This window comes from Myxocyprinus asiaticus, chromosome 21 (genome assembly GCF_019703515.2).
Source record: "Myxocyprinus asiaticus isolate MX2 ecotype Aquarium Trade chromosome 21, UBuf_Myxa_2, whole genome shotgun sequence".
NCBI lineage: Eukaryota > Metazoa > Chordata > Actinopteri > Cypriniformes > Catostomidae > Myxocyprinus > Myxocyprinus asiaticus.
The window spans coordinates 4610090-4633984 of NC_059364.1; the positions used below are offsets into that span (position 1 = coordinate 4610090).

The following is a 23895-nucleotide window of genomic DNA, read 5'->3' on the forward strand; positions in this document are numbered from 1 at the left end:
TTAGGTATAATATCGTTAACAATAGTTTACTTGGTTATAGTTTGGGGACAAAATTATTTTATTTTATAAATGGTTTAAAAATGTTACTTTGTAAAAAAAACGATAAAAATCTATGGTAAGTTCTGATTTAGGTCGCCAAGTAAATGCGTGTGTTTGAGTGCATTCATGACAGATTTAAAAAGTTATATGCCGTCACATCAAAACCGTTCTCTGTAATCATTTTTCAGTATTTTATAGCTGTGCTTCTTCAAATGCAAAAATCGACTTCAAAACTGTGTACATAAGCTGCAAAAGCTATTTATGTGGTCATGGGAGAGACTGAATAAACAAACAAGAGAAAGAAATGAGTGAAAACAAACTGAGAGTGTCATGACGTGTAGAGTGACTCCTCACCGCATAGAACATCCCGTTCAGAGGGAGACTCGCGGCCGCTCCTCCTCTGCTGCTCTCTGTCTTCCTCACATGTGGCTTTCTATCTGTGTGTGTGTACATGCATGTGTGCCATACATATGCGTGGGTGGTTGCAGGGTTGTTTCTGAAGATGGCATCCCAAGAGTGCAGAAAATAAAGGTAGAAAGGAAATGGTTGCTTTCAATAGTTGCAGGTTTTCCATTTGCGAAACACCTCTGTTCGCCCACACATACTTTTCTGAGGAGAAACAAAGAGCCACGACTTTGGTACCAAAACATGTATGAGCATTCAGGCCCCGACAGGTGTGATGTGTGCTGGAGAAACCACACTCACTTGTGCAGTTATTATAAGCTTACACCCCGACTACACCTCCTCTGGGTTTGAGTTTATCTTGTTACAACACACACCACAAAACCCTTTTAATTTAGTATTATTGAAAGGAAGAGTTTTAGATAAAATAGAAGACTTTTTTGCATGTTTCAATGTTGGAGAAAAGTTGACTTTACTCTGATTACTCTTGGTCAGATTTTTTGTAAATTCACACATGGCTCTACAGAGATTGATACCCAAGTTGTTGGTCAATGTACAATTCTCCAAAAGCTACCTAAAATTGTCAGTAGTAACATGATGCAAAAATGTGTTGCTTTTCTTAATACACGTTCCTGGTCTTATAAACCACAACAATCTGGTTCTGGTAGTAAAAATCCCAATTATTATTTCCATAGAGAAATTAAACCCTTTAAACCCTTAAAGACAGACCTACCGTGAGCTCTGAGTTTGTTAATCGATGATATATGATTCTGCTGAAGCCATCGGCCTGAGCTATTTCAGCTACACTTTTTAATAGCAGAATTCCTGGTGAAGAACTACACTACCCATAATCCTGAAGAGAAAGATCGACCAATCAGAGAATCCCAGTGATCAAACTGCAGCAAACTAACTCTGCAGGGACAACCGAGTCGGTCTCACTACACTCTCAAACTACTTACACATTTGTATATATCTGAATAGTTTGCAATAATCTTAAAATATATTGTTTTTATACTTATAACCAACAACTTCAAATCAATAGTTTTATATTTTTCCATTGTTTATAATTCGATGGGCACTGTTGCACTCTGTAGCCCCACCCTCTCCTCTTTCAAAATTCAGACAAACCAGTAATCCCGCCCCAAATTCATTAACCAGTGGTTAAGCCATAAGTTGTTGTGCTGTATCTTTCGTGCTGCAGATTCAAAAGAACCTACTCATAAGAGTCATTCGTTCAGGAATCTTGTTACACTGGTCGCGTTATAAACAGCAAAAAAAAGAAACGTCCTCTCACTTTCAACTGCTTTTATTTTCAGCAAATTTAACATGTGTAAATATTTGTATGAACATAAAAAGATTCAACAACTAAGACTAGTTTCACAGACATGTGACAAACAGAAATGGAATAATGTGTCCCTGAAAATCAAAATCAAAAGTAACAGTCGGTATCTGGTGTGGCCACCAGCTGCATTAAGTACTGCAGTGCATCTTCTCCTCATGGACTGCACCAGATTTGCCAGTTCTTGCTGTGAGATGTTACCCCACTCTTCCACCAAGGCACTTGCAAGTTCCCGGACATTTCTAGTGAGAATGGCCCTAGCCCTCACCTTCCGATCCAACAGGTCCCAGACGTGCTCAATGGGATTGAGATCCGGGCTCTTCGCTGGGCATGGCAGAACACTGACATTCCTGTCTTGCAGGAAATCACGCACAGAATGAGCAGTATGGCTTGTGGCATTGTCATGCTGGAGGGTAATGTCAGGATGAGCCTGCAGGAAGGGTACCGCATGAGGGAGGAGGATGTCTTCCCTGTAACGCACAGCGTTGAGATTGCTTGCACTGACAACAAGCTCAGACCGATGATGCTGTGACACACCGCCCCAGACCATGACGGACCCTCCAACTCCAAATCGATCCTGCTCCAGAGTACAGGCCTCGGTGTAACGCTCATTCCTTCAATGATAAACGCGAGTCCGACCATCACCCCTGGTGAGACAAAACCACGACTCGTCAGGGAAGAGCACTTTTTGACAGTCCTGTCTGGTCCAGCGAAAGTGGGTTTGTGCCCATAAGCGACATTGTTGACGGTGATGTAAGGACCTGGACTGAGGGCCTACAAGCCTCTCTCAGCCTATTGCGGACAGTCTGAGCACTGATGGAGGGATTGTGCGTTCCTGGTGTAACTCGGGCTGTTGTTGTTGCCATCCTGTACCTGTCCCGCAGGTGTGATATTCGGATGTACCGATCCTGTGCAGGTGTTGTTACACGTGGTCTGCCACTGTGAGGACGATCAGCTGTCCTTCCTGTCTCCCTGTAGCACTGTCTTAGGCGTCTCACAGTACGGACATTGCAATTTATTGCCCTGGCCACATCTGCAGTCCTCATGCCTCCATGCAGCATGCCTAAGGCACGTTCACGCAGATGAGCAGGGACCCTGGGCATCTTTCTTTTGGTGTTTTTCAGAGTCAGTAGAAAGGTCTCTTTAGTGTCATAAGTTTTTATAACTGTGACCTTAATTGCCTACCGTCTGTAAGCTGTTAGTGTCTTTATGAGCGTTCCATAGGAGCATGTTCATTAATTGTTTATGGTTCATTGAACAAGCATGAAAAACATTGTTTAAACCCTTTGCAATAAAGATCTGTAAAGTTATTTGGATTTTTACAAAATTATCTTTAAATTACAGTGTCCTGAAAAAGGGATGTTTCCCACTGTATATTCCAAAGCACCGGCTCATAAGAATTATTTGTTCGGGAATCAGACTGCAATGGTAACGCTGTATGTGTAGAACTGTATATTCAAAAGAACCGGCTCATAAGAGTCATTTATTCAGGAACTGGGCTACACTGGTCACGTTGTGTTTTGCACTTTAGCTTCAATAGAACCGGCTCATAAGAGTCATTTGTTCGGGAATCAGACTAAACTGGTCACGCTGTATGTTGGCTCTGTAGATTCAAAAAACCTACTCATAAGAGTCATTAGTTCGGGAATCGGGTTACACTGGTCGCGTTGTCTGTTTTGCACTTTAGCTTCAATAGAATCGGCTCATAAGAGTCATTTGTTCAGGAATCGGGTTACACTGGTACCTTTGTGTGTTTTGCACTGTAGATTCAATAGAACCGACTCATAAGAGTCATTTACTCTGGAATCGGGATACACTGGTCGTGTTATATGTTTCCCACCGTAGATTCAAAAGCACCAGCTCATAAGAATTATTTGTTCAGGAATCAGACTGCAATGGTAACACTGTATGTATAGACCTGTAGATTCAAAAGAACCTGCTCATAAGAGTCATTCATTCAGGAATTGGGTTACACTGGTCACGTTGCATGTTTTGCACAGTAGATTCAAAAGAACCGTTTCATAAGAGTCATTTGTTCGGGAATCAGACTGCACTGGTAGTTCAAATAAATGAATACTTCTGTCTGATTTTAAACAACCAGAAACAGACAATATATCTGCCTACAAGAGGAGACACTCCGACTATAGATGATGCAAATTATGATAGGATATCTGTATGGGCTTCTCATCTTTAAAACCACACATACCCACACATTCACACACGTACACACCCACGACACACTCCCCCCATCTTGTCTGTTCTGTGGGGAAGCCACCTGCAGCATGTAAGATGTAGAGATACAGTTTGTGGTACTTCAAGGGTAACAGGTGTACATAGCTCAAGTGTAGTACCACAAGTTTGACTTCAGCAGAATCACAAACACACACAGGCACCAAACGGACACCACAGATAGTCTTCTCTCTACACACTTGCAAACACACACAAATACACTTACACATGCACACAAACACACACAATGTTGCTGTGTGCTTAGTAAAGTGGGCTACCAGAAAGGTTATTGGCTGTGTCGTCGTCTGCTACAATCCAGGTGTGTTGTTGGATGTCTGACCCTTTGCTTTGACCTATCCTGTGTGTGTTTTTATGAGTGTCAATGATCGAGGTTTCTGTGTACAGTAGCTTCAAAAGTAGTTGAACACTTAAAATGAATGTTTCAGGTTCAATACAAGTTAAGCTTGATCGAAAGTAAAGCATTTGTAGCATAATGTTGATTTCCATATATAAATAGTCTAATAATTTCAACTCGTCCATCATTTAAAAAAAGCTACTATTGCAGTTACAGTAAGACACTTACAAAAGAAGTGAATGGGGCCAGTGAATATACTATTATACACAGTGTTTCAAAAATATAGCCACAAGATGTAAACATTATACATGTTACATGATTTTAGTGTGATAAAATTGCTTACTAATTTTATCTGTGCAAAGTTATAAGCTATCTTTACTCTCCCCTTCCTCACAATTTTCTTTCAAAGTCGCAGACAGTTTGGTCCCAAGGACCAGGAAGAGGTGAAGATCATTGAGCACCAAACGCAGCACCTGAGACTGATGCCACACCTGGCTGCTGCCCTCGCTCTCACCTTCACCACCAGGTAAAAACACTTCCTGTCCTCACCTTGAACTTGTCCCCTCGTTAATCTTTTGGAGTTTAGGGGGGACTGGTGCTAGTAGTCAATCATTTTACTCCAGAGAATATTTCTCAGGGTAGTTTCATTTTTGAAAGTCAATTCTTGCATAGCCACATACATTAAAGTCTCGGCTACCAAAAAGCCATTCTACATTTCCACTGATTCTGCCCAGGAAAAAGATTATGACAACTCGCCCCAATAGTGGGGCAACAGTGGGTTAAACTACAAAGCCAAAGAGTAGCTACTACACCATCACTGAAACTGAGAAAAATGCCTTCAAAATGTCTTGATTGCCTATCCAAATGTGAATTAGCACCTTTGTACACTCAATCTGAGTATAGTTGGGACAAACCTGTCATATCATAGTCTAAGAGACGTGATTTCTGTTATAACTCAAATTGAACTTAAATTTGGCACTTTTCTCTTTATACTGTTGTCCAGTACTTTTAAAAATAAAGTTTCCAATTAGAACCAAAAATGATTGAAAGCCTTTTTCTCATACAGAACTTTTTATTCTATAGTTCTTTAGAAAAACCTTAAAAGACTTTGGTACTTTAAAGAACAAATTCTGCAGAAACCAATGCGCTTTATAATGTAACATGAATAATGTTTTTTCAGTGAATAGAGTTATTTTCTGAACATAAAGTGCTGCAAAGAACAATTGAAGAACCTTTATTTTTAAAAATGCCAACACAAGGAGCAGTTTTACTGTCATCCACTTGAGGTCTCTGTGTCATTCAGGTTAGTGGCATGGTGGGGTATTTTTTAAAACATTCTTAGAAATACCACAGGCAAAGAGATGAAGGAAAATAGGAGCTCAGATGCATCCTTCTGAGAAACCACTTCAGTCTTCATGAATATTTATCTGACACATCTGCGCTCACATCTCAGAATGATGTTTTCATTTAAAAAGTGTCTGATGGCTAAAAATCTGTACCCTGTATTTAACAAAGAAATTGTAGTTGCTATAAGTAATTTTTACCTGATCCAACAGTCAGGTTGATTCAGTAATCATTAATAATAAATTAAATATTATAATAATTAAATACAAATATTGAATAAAAATTAAACATATAAAAATAAATATATTAAATAAATAAATGAATAAATACAAAATATTGTATGAATATAAAATATATAAAAAATATAAAAACAAATATTAAATAAATAAATACCAAATATTAAATAAATATTTAAAATATAAAAAGAAATATATTTAATTAATGAATACAAAATATAAAATATTATCTACTGTGTTGCACACCGGTCTATTATTGTAGTAACATGATGGAAAGTAACAACAAAACGAACCGTGACTGGCTGCTTCACATGCAAGTAGTCGATTTCCGGCGCCCTCAAGAAACAAGTCGACCAAACGGGAAAATGTATCGGCTGATGCAGATAATTAAAAAAGTCAGAATATCGGGTGATTTATCAGCCTCTGCGATATATCGATCGACCACTACTTTTTTGCTGTGCTCTTGGAGGAATTTTAGAAGGTCGGCCACTTTTGGGAAGGTTCACTACTGTGCCAAGTTTTCTCCATTTGGAGATAATGGCTCTCTCTCACTGTGGTTTTTTGGAGTCCCAGAGCCTTTAAAATAGCTTTGTAACCCTTCCCAGACTGATGCATTTCAATCACCTTTTGATCTTGGCATAGTGTGCTACTGGGTGAGACCTTTTACCCAAATTCACGCTGCTGAAAAAGTTCTATTTATGTGTTGATTTGATTTTGAATCAGGCCTGGGTGTGTCTAGTCCAGCTGAACTCCATTATGAATGCAGTTTCATAGATTTGGGGATTTAGTAACTAAATAGTTTTTCACACAGGCCCAGTTGGTGTTGGATAACTTTTTTGCTTCAATAAATAACATTATCATTTATTATGTCTTTTGTGTTTACTCAGATTGCCTTTGATTTCTGTTAGATTTTGTTTGAATTTTTGAAACAATTTAGTATGAGATATACTCAAAAGCATAAGAAATCAGGATACAAATACTTTTTCACAGCACTGTATTAGTCTTTAGTCCCTCAGTGAGCAAGCCAAAGGCAGCTGTGGCAAGGAATACAAAACTCCATGAGAAAAATAACCTCATAAGGCTCAGCTGGGGGAGCCAGTTCTCATCTGGCTAAATAGCATTAATATAATGGCAGTATTTGTTATCTATGTGTAATACAAGTCTTGTTTTATACGAGTAAACTGAGTAGGTGTTTCTTGGGCAATCTTGTAGAAGTCTTTTGAAGTCTGTGTGCATTGTGCACTGTTTGTCTGTGTTTGGTCACTGTGTAGATACGCAGCAGTTTTGATGGATGATGCGTTGTGTCAGGGTCACGACCTTCAAAGCAACCGCGCTCTGCAAGCGCTCGTGGCTGGACTGAAAGCCTACAGCACGTGGGAAAACCTTGCATGTTTGCAAGACTGCCGTGAGTGTACCGGCGGGATGGTGAGTGTGTGTCTTTTTACACATTTACACACATACACACACACCTACGCTGATAACTAATGTCCTGTGATGCACAATCAAGGCCATTCAGAACATATTTTATATTTAATTGACAGTTATGTGCAAAATATCTTATTCATTAATTAATCATATTAATATTTAATATCAATGTGCACATGCACTGTGCTTGATTTACCCCAGGGCTATATGATGGAAAACCGAATTCCTTCTCTGAAGTGTGATTCCGACGTCTTCGTCACGTTTGAGGGCGACAACATGGTGATGCTCCAGGTATTCATAAATATAATTAGAGGGGTTTTTACACTCGGGTCACTTCATGCATTTTTACTGATCAGATCATGAAAGTGCAAATGCCCTCCAAGACTCATTCCGATAACTCAAAGGAGGTGGATTGAGACTCATATTGCTGATTCAATTGTGTTCAAATGCATCAAAATGACTCCTTTATTAATCCACTTAATTCAATTCATTCAAAGGCACAGTTTATCATATTAAAAGATGCAACTCGGCCAAATGTCAATGCATTTGGTTGTTCGGGCCTCATATGTAAACTTTACTCCTCTGAACAGGACTATGTTAGCACACAGAAGTTTGAAAGCCCCGAGTGCAATCAAACTCAAACACTTATTGCCATATGGGGAATAAATGGCAAAACCTTGCTCCTTGGCATTAGCATAATCACAGAAGTGAACTACTTATATGTGCATGTAGTGTGTAAATAGTAGATTGGATTTAAATAAAAAAACATTTGAAAACACATTTAAGTGTGAATAGGGTCAAGACACATAAATAAGTCCCTAGATGACACCAGCGTAACAAATGCATTTACATAACTGGTCAGCAAGTCTTGGGGAAAGGAAATCCCTTGGTCACAAGGGTCATATTTATTAGTCTATTTCCCTTAAGGTTGTTATTTGTTTTCCTATTTCTTTCAGAGTTATTTGCTTTAAATGGTCCAATATCATATTTGCATACCCATATTCAGACAAACAAGAGCGCAGAAACAGAAAACACAGAGAGGTATGTCTGATGACTGCTTGCAGGGGAAAAAAAGGCAATTAGCTATTCTTTTAATAATATAAACGGTGTCTCACAAATTAAATTGAATTAAGTGGATTAATGATGGTAGTTATTTTGATGCATTTGCACAGTGAATCAGCAATAATGTGTTGAGCATAGTTGCTGGTTATTAGATAACTGTTATCGTAATTAGGGCTTCATTTTATGCTGGTTGAAATTAGTACTGCATTGATGAGCGTTGAACGGCAACGAAAACAACATAAGATGACACGCATGCAGACATAACACGCACACAGACTCAAACACAAGGTCTGCATTCACAGCTGGACGAAGCCTAAAGACATGTACTTTCTGCTGAAATTAAATTAGCTCCTTCAGAACCAAAATAAAGTCACGCAATTGACCCCTGAGAATCAGGCTGATGCTGTTGTCATTTTAGCACTACAGAGTCTAACCCATAATATTCAGAATAGTAGTTGATAAAAACTTTTACATTTGGTCCACACTCGTCCAACTTGAAAATTTGATCACATTCCTGGACCAGACTTTTAAACAATTACATTTTCACCTGACAGGTTAATTCAGTATTCATAAATAGTGTTTTAAAAATGATAATAAATAAATAAAATATTAAACAAATACAAAAAATAAATATATTAATTAAATAAATACATTTGACTTGATTAAAGCCAGTTAATTTAGAAGCAAATTTTTTATAGTAGGTTACCTGAAAAAACATTTTGCACAGTAAAAGTCCATGCAAAGATAAATCATCTAAGATTTTTAATTACTCATACATAAATATGCCCTTTTTTACATTGTATTAAATTCACTTAAAGTATTTATTTAACCTCCTGGGACCTGAGTGTGACTGCTGTGTGCATTTTCCATTTCCCTTTTTGATTTGTAACTAGTAGCACCTAATAAACATAAAAAATTCTAGAGCAAATAGTTTTCCTAATAATTAATGTCCACATATGTGGAGAGTGAGACTAAGTTGTGAAATTTTAAATAATACCAAGCTATAGAAATTTCAAATATTTTTTTTTCATCAAATTGTTTATTATGTTTCCAGGAGTGTTGGTTATTCGTGTTTTTGAGACGTTACAGACATTACATCAGAAATTAGCATAATTAATTCTGATTCAAAGTAATGTCCAGCATCATCCAATCACTGCCAACCATGTTAAAATAAAATGATACATTATAAATTCTGAATCTATGTACTGATTATCATTGTCTCATGTCTGTCAAACATGTTGAGTGATCCAAACATCATCTGCAGCCTGAAACTGAACTTTAGCTGCATAAAGAGCTATAGGATGCTCCCTTGCTCCCTATTTAGTGAATGACTTAACCTCCAGTGTGCTGTCTGTCTGCACTGGTCTCAGAACAGTTCATAATGCACTTTATTTTCATCCTAACTCCAGATAAAGCCTCTGAAAGTACATTTTTTCAGCTTTTGGACGAACCCATTGATTCTCAATGTGATAATGCACAGTACAGGTAAATGTAGGATTTCTAAGGAACACATTAGTGTACATTTTGTTCAACGGCATGGCGTTTCATGATAAAGCGCTCAAATTTAAAAAAAAATGGCATATCAGATGAAACTAGAGACTCTAATCTTTTGACTCAAATAGGTTTCAGTATAAAAACATCATATATCTCCCAAAGACAAACTCCGCTGTGGTCGGTACCATGTTACTTTGTCACCTGACTCATGTGATGCGTCGAAAGTTTAACCCTTTACTGACAGCCCAGAGTCTCCTGAACTGAGATCAGTCGGTTTAAATGAATTTAAATGATGCGTTGTGTATAGAGAGGCCAAAATACAACGTCCACGCATGTGTACGCGGGGGTCGCATGAGGTTAAAGAAAATTAAAAGTTGATTGAATATTACAATTCCAAAATATCAGTCTCTTCAGTACATATCCCATTTAATGATGAGATGGTTCAGAAAATGGTCTCAGTATTGAGATATTTTTTTGATGACAAGTTTTTGATGGTTTTGATCATCTTCACATCCAGTGGGCTGTGAACAGTGTTAGGTAAGTCACAAAAAAAAGTAATCCACTTCAAATTTACACAAAATTACTTCTCTAACATGGTGATTGGATTACTTTACTAATAACTTCATTGAAAAGGTAATCACATTACTAATTACTTCACCTTTAAATTGCTTTCTAAAACACTTCACAGAACAGTTTCCGCTCAAAGAATTCAAAATAATGTCCATATTTCCGCCTTCATTGTCACACGCAAGTCACACACTCCAACATGTTGAGCTGTCACAGTAAACAGACATATTTATGAATATAATTTATGTTTTAAATGTATCCTACAATAATATTATTTTGGAAAATATCAAATACTTAACCCTTGTGCGACCTTTGGGACATTTTTGTCTTTTTCATTTTTGTGTTAATGCCAACGGCATAAATTTTGCCAAAGGTGTGTATTTTTGGGGAAATTTTGATATTTCAACCTCAGTTCCTATAATACACTGTGTACACAAAATAGTTACACTCAGGACCTTCAGGACAAAAATGTCCCCATTGAAACCCATTAAAAGTGCAATATTTGATCCCAGTGCCATTAAAGCATAAAATCATGAAGTCTATTTTATTATTCTTTCATTCTGGAGCCCTGGCTTCAAAATTTTAATTTGTAATATTTTCCACCTGATGGTGCCATTTTTCTCATGTTTAGCCTATGGAGCAAATACAAGCTTTTCACCTATTTTCTGTTTGCTATATTAGAGAGCACTGCAGGCCAATTGAATAAATGTTGCAGCTAAAATTGTGTGGGTGTGTTGGTATGGATGTCAGAGTGTGTTTTGTAAGTGTGTATTGAGTAATGTGTGTATGTGTGTAAGACACAACAGTGGCATTATGTAAACAAACTGGCATTTAAAGTGTTAAAATCCTGAAATGAATGAATATTTGGTAGTTATGATCAGGACTGATGTTGGTTAAAAAAATTAACACATTGAAAGTGGAAAATAATATTAATATATAATCTTATTATGCCAGTTTTTTGATGCAGACATCTGAGTAACTTCTTTAAATTGACGCACAAGGGATAAAGCTGAAGTATGTAATTTCTGCGCAACCAAACGGAATTGCAAAAAGAAACTTTGTTTTCAAAACAGCTTTCTGAATACGCCCCCTGTCTACCATTGTTCAAACAAAGAGACTCTCACGCCATTGGTTGAGTAACATTGTTGGGGCGGGTCTATCTGATTGCAAGAATTTAATATGTGATACGTAGGTGGAGTGGTGGTGTAGTCTCATCTCTAAATGAGAACAATAATGCATTTTCAACAAATAGTCTTATAATAAGGATAAGGTGATAAAAATTAGAAATCTTTTTAAAAAACTAATTTAATCCTTGTTCTGTGTTCGTTTTGTGCTAGCACATTTTGTGTTCCTGGTCAAAAATGACCGGCCCACTAAGATTGTTTATAAATCTCTCATACTGCATATATTACACCGTGTAACATTTTTTTTTTTGGTTTCCCGGGTAGTAAGTGTTATTTCCTAATTGCTTATGACTCAAAAGTATAGAAAATGGCTGTTATTCCCCACAAACTTTGCTTATGTGGCCAGGACAGTGATATTTTGAAATTTACCTATTTTCCAGAACATTCCAGATAGATTCAGTGCTGAGTAAACTTGGAGTAACTTCTAGAACTTTCTAGAACTTTCCAGTAATATAAATAGTAGTATAAATACAGGGGCCTTAAGCCCACCAGTTCAGTTTAGTTCCAGCTGCCTAAGTGGATACATATCAAGACCTTGCTGGCGCCTTGAAGTATGATGAGCACATCTTAATATGTAGGTGGAGTGGTGGTGTAGTGGACTAAAGCACTGAGAAGGTTGTTGGTTCAATCCCCACAGCCACCACCATTGTGTCCTTGAGCAAGGCACTTAACTCCAGGTTGCTCCACGGGGATTGTCCCTGTAATCAGGGCACTGTAAGTCACTTTGGATAAAAGCATCGGCCAAATGCATAAATGTAAATGTAATACAGTACTTTTCCCACTAAAAAGTAATTTGATTACCCTTTAATCAGATTACACCCAACACTGGCTGTGAACCAGTCGATGAGTTGAAATCGAGAACCGGATCAGTCTGTTTTGTGAACAAATCATTGAGACTACTTTTGTGAACTGGATCAATCGGTCAATTGAATTGGATTCATTTAAAAGATCCGACTTAAAACTCATGATGCGAACATTGGGCCATGGAGAGCTACGGTCGATGTCAAGATTTGTAGAGAATAACGTCTTAAATTTCAGTCTTTTCCTTTGTGCAAAGTTTTGTGTTATACTGTATATAGATCTACTGAAGCCATACAATTAGCCTCATGTTTGAAACTTGAAAGCTCCAGCCCCTATCTGTAAATGCACGGAAAAAAGACCAATACATTCTTCGTCATACAAGTTTAGAATGACATGAGAGTAATGTATATGATAACAGAATTTTCATTTTTGGATGAACTATCCCTTTAATATCACAGTGGTGGCCATTTCTGCCATTGTTTTGAGGACTATTATTTAATTAATTAAGTGCTTCAAGCCAACAAAAAATGGTAAACCAATGCTGAAGTTCAAATAAGGGCATGTGAAAATTGAGGTTGCTGGTAATGAGAGGTCAAACAGTAATCCAAAGTCACAAGAACAGTAAAAGTCTCTTTTTTTTCTTATGTCTCTCAGATTTGTTGTGGGGATTTTTTTTCATTCAACATCAGTCTTATGAAGTTAAGAGATTTCAGCATCACCTGTCATGAGGAAATTCAGCTCTAAATTTCAAACACATGACCAGCACACTGAGTGTTGTCTGTCCTGTAAAATTGCGTGTCCAATTTGGTTACTCTGAGATAATTGTTTGATAGTATGCAGTAGTGGTCTGTGCAGATGTGAAGACTGGAGTAAAAGGGGTTATTTTAAGTTTTGGCGTAATTTGGGTGAGATGTAGCGCTGAAACATACACAATGATTATTACACAATGAGTCATTTACTCTCTGGATTCATGTGTGTTTAGTATCTGCTGTTTAAAGTGTGATGTTGTGCTGATTATGTGATCCCAGGAGACACACTAATGACTAAAGGGAGGTTTCTTACCATTAAGAGACTCCTTTACAGTAAAGACCAGGTGCAGTATCTCAATGGTCTGTACAAGTTACTCTAGGTGCTTCCCAAATCACACACTTCTGCATTCCGCACACTATTCTATGCCATTTTGTAGTGTCAGTAGTGCAAGTAGTATGTTTACACTGAAAATGTAACAGAAAGAAGTGTACTACGAGTACCCAGATGATGTACTACTTTTACCGATAAATGGAGTTTGGAATGACGCTTCACCCACTCAGTGGTCAACTTTATTTAAACATCTTTACAGCTCAAACAATACACAAATTTTAACCGAAGAATTAATGTAAGTGCTTTTCTAAAATGATAAGACATTTCTGCCTTTAAAGTCTCCAAAAATGGGCCCCATTCACTTCCATTGTAAGTGCCTCGCTGCAACATTTGATTTTAACTTTTTTTATAGAAACAAGTATAAATTAATAGTTTTAATTATCAACAGTATGCCACAAATGCTCTCGATGGATCTTAACTTGTATTGAACCCGGAATATTCCATGAAGTAATGATGACCTATGAAATATGCATTGAGAACTTTCCACTTTGATGGTCTAAATGAGAACAATAATGCATTTTCAACAAATAAGCTTATAATAAGGATAAGGTGATACAAATTAGAAATCTTTTTAAAAAACTAATTTAATCCTTGTTCTGTGTTCGTTTTGTGCTAGCACATTTTGTGTTCCTGGTCAAAAATGACCGGCCCACTAAGATTGTTTATAAATCTCTCATATTGCATATATTACACCGTGTAACACATTTTTTTTTTTTTTGGTTTCCCGGGTAGTAAATGTTATTTCCTAATTGCTTATGACTCAAAAGTATAGAAAATGGCTGTTATTCCCCACAAACTTTGCTTTTGTGACCAGGACAGTGATATTTTGAAATTTACCTATTTTCCAGAACATTCCAGATAGTGCTGAGTAAACTTGGAGTAACTTCTAGAACTTTCTAGAACTTTCCAGTAATATAAATAGTAGTATAAATACAGGGGCCTTAAGCCCACCAGTTCAGTTTAGTTCCAGCTGCCTAAGTGGATACATATCAAGACCTTGCTGGCGCCTTGAAGTATGATGAGCACGGCTGGGAGGTCATAGGAGACTTTAAAATGGTGGCATTTCTGATGGGTCTCCAAGGCGGTTTTACCAAGTTTCCCTGCTATCTTTGCCTTTGGGACAGCAAGGCGCACTACCACAGGCAGGACTGGCCACAGTGGACCGAGTTCTCTGTGGGGAGGAACAACATCAAGTGGGAGCCACTGTTGGACCTGTTGTGTGTGTGTGTGTGTGCACATATCCGAGGACTTTGTGTGTGCAAACACACATCCACATATGTGCTCATCCAAAGGATTGTGATGCTCCTGAACACTTAGTATTTCTGTATTTTGTAGTCTAATCCATTAATTTCCTATGGCCGGTCATTTTTGACCGGGAACACTGCAAGTGCAACTAAGTTTAAGAAAACCAAAACATTTTCCATTTTTTGTTTTTTTTTCAGATACCACATGTAAACATATTCTAGGAATTGTATTCCAATCGGATTAAGTAAAAAAAATAAAAATAAAATTACATCATAAGGGTTCAAACACAAGTTTGTAGAAATGTAGCCTTGGTGTCCAGTCTGTTTCATAAATTATTTAAAGCATTTATAGCATTTTCTAACAAAGGTAAAGTTCACCCAAAAATTTAAATTCTCTCATCATTTACTCACCCCCATGTGTATGCCAATATGACTTACTTTCTTCTGCAGAACACAAACAGAAGAAGAATATTTCAGCTCTGTAGTTCTGTACAGTGCAAGCGAATGGTGACCAACATTTTTAAGCTTCAAAAACACATAAAGGCAGCGTAAAAGTAATCCATATGACTCCAGTGGTTTGATCCATGTCTTCAGAAGCGGTGTTATAAATTTGAGTGATAAACAGATAAATATTTAACCCCTTTTTTACTATTAATCTCCACTTTCAGTTTCACATTCTTCTTCTTTTGTTTTTGGCGATTCACATTTGTCGTGCATATTACCAACTACTGGGCAGGGTGGAGAATTTATAATTGAAAAGGACTTAAATATTGATCTGTTTCTCACCCACACCTATCTTATGACTTCTGAAGACATGGATTTAACTGCTGGTGTCTTATGGATTAATTTTATGCTGCCTTTATGTGCTTTCTTGAGCTTCAAAGGTCTGGTCACCATTCACTTGCATTGTATGGAGCTACAGAGCTGAGATATTCAGCTAAAAATCTTTATTTGTGTTCAGCAGAAGAAAGAAAGTCATACACATCTGGGACGGCATGAGGGCGAGTAAAGGATGAGAGAATTTGCATTTTTGGGTGAACTATTCCTTTAAATGCCTTTAAAATGTCATGTGGTAAAAAAGGTATTTTTGTGTCAAGAAGGTCAAGATGTTTTCTCAGGATGACACCACATGACCTAAACAAAATGTGCCTGCTACAAAATGTCAAAATATCAGTTTTATTTTTTTAAACTTCACACTCAGTCTTGAGTGTCTAAAGGGGTCATTTCTGTTTTATGTTTTTTGTCAACATAAACAGCAAAATGGCTTTGGTGAAACCACATGATTTTGATTTGGTGGACAAAAGTTTTTCCAAGTATGTTTTCCATATTTTATAATTTATAATAAGTAATAATAAGACATTATTCCAAACTCTTTATCCCCAAAATTCTTTATTCAAGAATTTCAGCTTTTAATGAGATTTTGAGTATTATAATTTTTTTACTCTCTCTGGACGGTTACACCACATGACATTTTTTACTTTAAGCCCCAGAAAAAATATCAAATAAATGACTTTGAACTCAGAAATTGAAAACACATTCATCAAAGAAGAGGTGTATTCAGGTTAATTAACTGAGTTAATTACAGTTGTGTCCAAAAATATTGGCACCCTTAGTAAATATGAGCAAAGAAGGCTGTGAAAAATATGTCTTTATTGTTTTTCCTTTTGATCTTTCATTCAAAATATTCACAAAAATATATCCTCTAATGGATATCAAACAATTGTAAACACAACACAAATATTTTTGTCAAATATTTGTGTGGCACAATTATTGGCACCCTTTTATTCAATACTTTGTACAACCTCCCTTTGCCAAGATAACAGCGCTGAGTCTTCTCCTATAATGCCTAATGAGGTTGGAGTACACATGGCAAGGGTTCTGAGACCATTCCTCCTGTACAGAATCTCTCCAGATCCCTCAAATAACTGTGGTCCACATGGTGGACTCTCCTCTTCAGTTCACCCTACAGGTTTTCTATGGGGTTCAGGTCAGGGGACTAAGATGGCCATGGCAGAACCTTGATTTTGTGGTTAGTGAACCATGTTTGGGTTGATTTTGATGTGTGTTTTGGATCATTGTCTTGCTGGAAGATCCAACCAGGGCCCATTTTAAGCTTTCTGGCAGAGGCAATCAGGTTTTGATTTTTTTTATCTGTTGGTATTTGATAGAGTCCATGATGCCATGTATCCGAACAAGATGTCCAGGTCCTCTGGCATAAAAATAACCCCACAACATTAAAGATCCACCACCATATTTAACCATGGGCATGGGGTACTTTTCCATTTGGCTACCTCTCTGTGTGCGTTAAACCCATCTCTGGTGTTTGCTACCAAAAAGCTCTATTTTTGTTTCATCTTACAATAGAACCTGGTCCCATTTGAAGTTCCAGTAGTGTCTTCTTTGCCAGCAGCCAAATCACCCTGTAGCTCTAAACTGGATGCCCACTGAAGCTAAGCAGGGTTGAGCCTGTTCAGTACTTGGATGGGACACTTCCTGGGGATAACTAAGGTTGCAGCTGGAAGAGGTGTTAGTGAGGCCAGCAGGGGGTGCTCACCCTGTGATCTGTGTGGGTCCTAATGCCCCAGTATAGTGACAGGGACACTATACTGTAAAAAGGCACTGTCCTTTGGATGAGACATTAAACCAAGGTCCTGACTCGCTGTGGTCATTAAAAATCCCAGGACACTTCTCGTAAAGAGTAGGGGTGTAACCCTGGTGTCCATGGCCTCCTAATAATCTCCTTCCATGAATTGGCTATATCACTCTACTCTCTCCTCTCCACCAATACCTGGTGTGTGGTGAGCGTACTGGTGCACTATGGCTGCCATCGCATCATCCAGGTGGATACTGCACACCGGTGGTGGTTGAGGAGATTCCCCTTATACTATGTAAAGCGCTTTGAGTGCCTAGAAAAACTTTCATCGTCATATTTACCAAGAGTGCCAATATTTTTGACCACAACAGTACTCAATTACTAAACATCCCTTAGAAAGGATACTTACTGTAACATCAAGTCACTTTTATTTGCCTTTTCTACAATCATTGTATTGTAAGTCACGTTATTTGAGTTAAAGCATTTCAATAAATGCAGGATTTTAAGATATTTTCACCTTGTCGTGTAACTGAGCAGTTCGACATTCATTTTATCATTGAGACACCAAAGTCTTGTGTTGTTGTTGTGTGTGCAGGTGGTGGTACGAGAGCTGCTGACTCATCACACCAAACAGATGGGGGACAACATGGTAATGGGACTGATCCGAAACTGGGCCAGCTCAGCCACAGACAGCCTCAGAACCAGGTAAAAACTGGACCAGATAGATTGATTCTGAATTACTTAACAAAACAAAATCCAAAGATGTGCACGGCTTTATTAAATCTCAAAATCTTGAGGGGGAGGGGGTTGCTCAGCGAGTATTGACGCTGACTACCACCCCTGGAGTCGCGAGTTCGAATCCAGGGTGTGCTGAGTGACTCCAGCCAGGTTTCCTAAGCAACCAAATTGGCCCGGTTGCTAGGGAGGGTAGAGTCACATGGGGTAACCTCCTCGTGGTCGCGATTAGTGGTTCTCACTCTCAATGGGGCACGTGGTAAGTTGTGCGTGGATCGCGGAGAGTAGCATGAGCCTCCACGGGCTGTGATTCTCCGTGGTGTCATGCACAACGAGTCAAACGATAAGATTCGCGGATTGACGTCTCAGAAGTGGAGGCAACTGAGACTTGTCCTCCGCCACCCGGATTGGTAACTGCGCCACCACGAGGACCTACTAAGTAGTGAGAATTGGGCATTCCAAATTGAGGAGAAAAGGGGATAAAATAAAAAAATAAAAAAAACTATTTTTGTCAGCACTGGATCGCTTAGGAGTGTATTTGTATGCCACAAATCAAGTGAAGTATGCACATCCAAAATACAGTTAGTACTGGTGCATTTAACAATTTAAGAGAGAAAACACAAAAAAGTTCATACTTTTTTCTGTCACCACAATCTTCCAGAAGTCCAAACCCAAAACTCTATACTACGTTTTCAATTTCTTCTCTCTGTTTAGCCTTTCAGAACTGCCACAAACTGAAAATTCAACCTTTAGAAATCTCCCTAACCTCAGTTGTGTTTACACTCTCAATTAGGTCACCAATTTAGCAGTTTCGCCTAAGAGGAAAATTTGCGAGGTGTAATTGTTTTCCGGCCTGCTATTCATAACATATTAACCAAAACTAATGATCATTCACTACGAGCTTGAACAGAATCAGTCTGAATTATCCTAGATATGATTTTGATAGTGGGTCGGTGACTGTATACAGTATCTCTTTGTCTGAGTGAGTTAATCTGTATTTCTTTTGGCTATCTCCATGTTGTTTTTAGCTTTCTTGGCTTTGGTGTGGACAAAGTTGGAGACCTGATGTTCTTGCTGAAGGCTGTGAGCTACAGGGAAAGGGTGTTACAACGCAGTCTAGCAAGTCGACTTTATGCTAAGGTTAGTGGGCCAATGGGCCCCTCACAGAACAACTGGAAACACACATTCTTTGCTCTCTGGGTTTTAACTGCTGTTTATTTTAATCTTATGGCAGAGTGCGTGACAATGGATGTGTAACTTTAGTTGTAAAATGTCTTTATTGAGCTTTTACTGAAATATATTAACAGCCCGGTCTCACATAATCACGTTACAATACCTACATTTTTGCTCAATTTATTTTTACGTAGCCGGTTGTACGTATCACAGCAGTTTCCTGGTGAAATGAACACTAGAGGCACTTCAACAACGACTTTTATTCACTTTCACACAAATCACGAGTAAAATGGCAAATTATCAGTTCACAAACACACACTTTTCACCCTGTTCCTCACACAATACTATCTTATGACATATAAACACTTTTACTATAGCGCAAGACTTATTTTAACATTTGCAATACATAATCAACTACATTTACAAGCTTGATCGAGTGTGATCAAATTGCGCGGAAGCTCAACTGCGTTGCACTTGTGATGTAAAGGACCAGGATCCTAGTCCTGAAGTGCACTGAAGTGAGCCAAAAGTTTTATTGAAGCTCCATAACATGACGTGGTTGCTTCAGTATTTGTGTTTTCATCTCACATTTTCTTTTTATGACACTATTGGTTGGGTATAGGTTTAAGGTTAAGGGTATGGAGGTAAGTTTTGTTGATTTAAAACTTGATAGAGCATTAACCCTAAAAACCTCATCTGTTTGGGAGAACATTTAACTATCGTTTAGCACCACTCAGTGGACATTAAACCTAATAACTGCTGTGATACGGGTAATAAACCGCATAATATAATTTTGCAGAAATGTTGCTACAGTCACACAATTTTCATGAGATCAGGCTGAACTGTAGAGTTTAAGTTAAAGGAAAATTCTGTCATCATTTACTCACCCTCATATTGTTTCAAACCTGTATGACTTTCTTTCTTCCAAAGAACACGAAAGGAGATGTTAGGCAGAATGATCAGTCTCAGTCACCATTCACTTTCATTGCATCTTTTTTCCAATGCAAGTGAATGGTGACTGAGGCTGGCAGTCCTTAACATTGTGCCTAGCATCTCATTTTGTGATCCACAGAGAAAAGTAAGTCATACAGGTGCCAAGATTACAAACGTCAGATATCTCAAGATGAACTCATGCATTTCTCATCAAATTCTCCCATGAGCATATTATCTGAGTTATGTTATGCATTATTAGTTTCTTTTTATTTCTCTTCATTTCTAATTTATACAATGAATTTTTGGGGGTAGGGTATTCCAAACGCTTTTGTACCCTTATAGACCATTTAACACTATTATGTTCACTTGGGCAGGTAGAAAAAAACAAAGTTGAGTTTTTCAAGGCCTGGAACTCTTGTCTACATCATGTGACCACTTTGGCGATGGCACACATACATAGAGGTGAGAGATTGAGGAAGTCATTCTTATAGTCAAACTTTATGTACAGTTGAAATCAGAAGTTTACATACACCTTAGCCAAATACATGTAAACTCAGTTTTTCACAATTCCTGACATTTAATCGTAGAAAACATTCCCTGTCTTAGGTCAGTTAGGGTCACTACTTTATTTTAAGAATGTGAAATGTTAGAATAATAGTAGAGAGAATGATTTATTTCAGCTTTTATTCCTTTCATCACATTCCCAGTGGGTCAGAAGTTTACATACACTTTGTTAGTATTTGGTAGCATTGCCTTTAAATTGTTTAACTTGGGTCAAATGTTTTGGGTCACCTACCACAAGCTTCTCACAATAAGTTGCTGGAATTTTGGCCCATTCCTCCAGACAGAACTGGTTTAACTGAGTCAGGTTTGTAGGCCTCCTTGCTCGCACACGCTTTTTCAGTTCTGCCCACAAATTTTCTATCGGACTGAGGTCAGGGCTTTGTGATGGCCACTCCAATACCTTGACTTTGTTGTCCTTAAGCCATTTTGCCACAAATTTGGAGGTATGCTTGGGGTCATTGTCCATTTGGAAGACCCATTTGAGACCAAGCTTTAACTTCATGGCTGATGTCTTGAGATGTTGCTTCAATATATCCACATAATTTTCCTTCCTCATGATGCCATCTATTTTGTGAAGTGCACCAGTCCCTCCTGCAGCAAAGCACTCCCACAACATGATGCTGCCACCCCATGCTCTGTTTGTACAGATTAACATGGTACCTTCAGGCATTTGTAAATTGCTCCCAAGGATGAACCAGACTTGTGGAGGTCCACAGTTTTTTTTCTGAGGTCTTGGCTGATTTCTTTTGATTTTCCCATGATGTCAAGCAAAGAGGCACTGAGTTTGAAAGTAGGCCTTAAAATACATCCACAGGTACACCTCCAATTCAGTACACCTCCTATCAGAAGCTAATTGGCTAATTGTCTAAAGGTTGACATCATTTTCTGGAATTTTCCAAGCTGATTGAAGGCACAGTTAACTTAGTGTATGTAAACTTCTGACCCACTGGAATTGTGACATAGTCTATTAAAAGTGAAACAATCTGTCTGTAAACAATTGTTGGAAAAATGACTTGTGTCATGTACAAAGTAGATGTCCTCAATGACTTGCCAAAACTATAGTTTGCTAATATTAAATCTGTGAGTGTTTTAATGACTTCAACCTAAGTGTTTGTAAACTTCTGACTTGAACTGTATGTTATTTGCAGCCCATGTGTTATTTTCGTTTGCATGAACATACATGTGCATATGCTTACATGCACACAGGGGATCTTTACATTTACACAGTGACATCCAAAAGTCTGAGACCACATTGAAAATCTGGGTTAAACCTGGAAATAAACAAAGCTTAAGGATTTTGAAAAATGTTAAAAGAAAATTAAGAAGTTAAATGAGGAAGAAATATTGATCATTCTGCACTAATCTTAGGTCACTAATCAAATGTAAACAAATTTGTGACATTGACAATGCTGACTTCTTTGTTAAGACGGTCAGATTTCCTTGCCCCCATTGAAGCACACAAGATGCTCTTTGGAACATTTGGAACAACAAGTTAAACTCAATCGACAGCATTTGTTGCACAATATTGATTACCACAAAAAATAACTGACTCGTCCCTCGTTTATTTAAAAATAATCACTGTTACAGTAGGACGCTTACAATGGAAGTGAATGGTGCCAGTTCATAATCATTAAAATACTCACCATTTCAAAAGTATAGCCACAAGACGTAAACATTATATGTATTAACATGATTTTAGTGTGATAAATTAAGGGATTTACCTGCATTACAGCATTTTACCAGATTACAGGGTTTAAAGGTGTTACGTCATCATGACAATGAAGCTGTAATTGTATATAACGTTACAAAGATAAGGTTAGGAAGCGATTTTATCACACTAAAATCTTATTAACACGTATGTTTCCATTTTGTGGCTGTACTTTTGAAATGGTGCATATTTCAACATTTATGGATTGGCCCCATTCACTTCCATTGCATGTGCCGTGACTACTATGGATGTCCGATACCATGCTCATTGTAAGCGTTCTCGGAAAAATGCTCCGGTAACCAAAAACCGATATCATCCGACATACGAAAATCATTACGTAAACATTCAGTGCACAAATTAAAATCATGTTATGTCCTAGTGTGATTATTAAACCGTAAAGGCTGCAATTTAATTAGATAAATATACTGTATGTAGTTTGCATGTGCTGCTTGCTTCAAATGTGAGCCACAAATATGTGGAGTCGGTGTTGTACAGACGCTGGCTGCTCATACCTTTTAGAGCTCATACACACAAAACATCATCATGAGCATTGCGTGCCTTGTTTGAAGCATATGACAGCAAGCAGAGCGCTGATTCACTTTGAAGCATGAGGTACATACAGACTACATATTGATTTAATTAAACAGCAGCCTTTTGCGGTTTAATAATCACATTGGGTCACGTAGCGATCTGCTTTTCCGGAAGTGAGAAGCACTGTCAGCAACACACAGACAAGAAAAGGGCTTCAAAATAAAAGTTTCCACCAAAATAAAAGCTCAATTTAAATGGAAAAAAGACAGAAATAGATCATGTCTGTATAGTTGTTTAATATTAATTGTAATGAACGTGCACACCCCGATGTTTCTTACCGTGCATGGAGTTATTTTCACTAATTAGTGGGTCCACAAGGTGGCAACACTAACATTATGAGCCGTTGCTGTCACGAAGAAGCGCTAGAAGAACATGTAATCACCACTAAACACCGGGAGATGAAGGTAAAAACAACAACAGTGGATGTGCAAGTCAAGAGCGCATGTGTGAGGAGGTCTTGAGATACCTGCATTTCTATAACTTGAGTCTGAATTAATATAAAGACATCTTTATGCATCTAAACTCCTGGAGAGAAAGTCCGGTGTCTCATAGCAGTCGTAGTGCACATGCGGCAACCGCCTGGATATGTGCGCAGTTATATGGAGTATATTTTGACATGCTCGCATTCGACTCTACGCAGACGCTGAGCGTCCGCTTCAAATTGGAAGTATACCCTGGGCTTACTGCTGCTACTACTACTACTACTACTACTACTAATAATAATAATGAACATGATA

General features: G+C 38.0%; 1 protein-coding gene across 4 annotated transcripts in view; it reads left to right on the forward strand.

The window, feature by feature from the left end:
- Nucleotides 1-23895, forward strand: part of LOC127411941 (acyl-coenzyme A oxidase-like protein) — a 70130-nt gene that overhangs the window by 19460 nt on the left and 26775 nt on the right. For 2 of the 4 annotated variants that reach the window (XR_007892369.1, XR_007892370.1), the window contains exons 11-16: nucleotides 4774-4890; nucleotides 7216-7369; nucleotides 7571-7660; nucleotides 18050-18159; nucleotides 19218-19329; nucleotides 20674-20757. Coding sequence is in view for 2 of the 4 variants with exons in the window: in XM_051647876.1 (XP_051503836.1) it covers nucleotides 4774-4890; nucleotides 7216-7369; nucleotides 7571-7660; nucleotides 18050-18159; nucleotides 19218-19329; nucleotides 20670-20757 (671 nt within the window). In the remaining 2 variants the exon portion in view is untranslated. Of the gene's footprint in view, nucleotides 1-4773; nucleotides 4891-7215; nucleotides 7370-7570; nucleotides 7661-18049; nucleotides 18160-19217; nucleotides 19330-20669; nucleotides 20758-23895 lie in introns of all 4 variants that reach the window. The other 2 variants (XM_051647876.1, XM_051647877.1) reach the window with 1 other exon arrangement.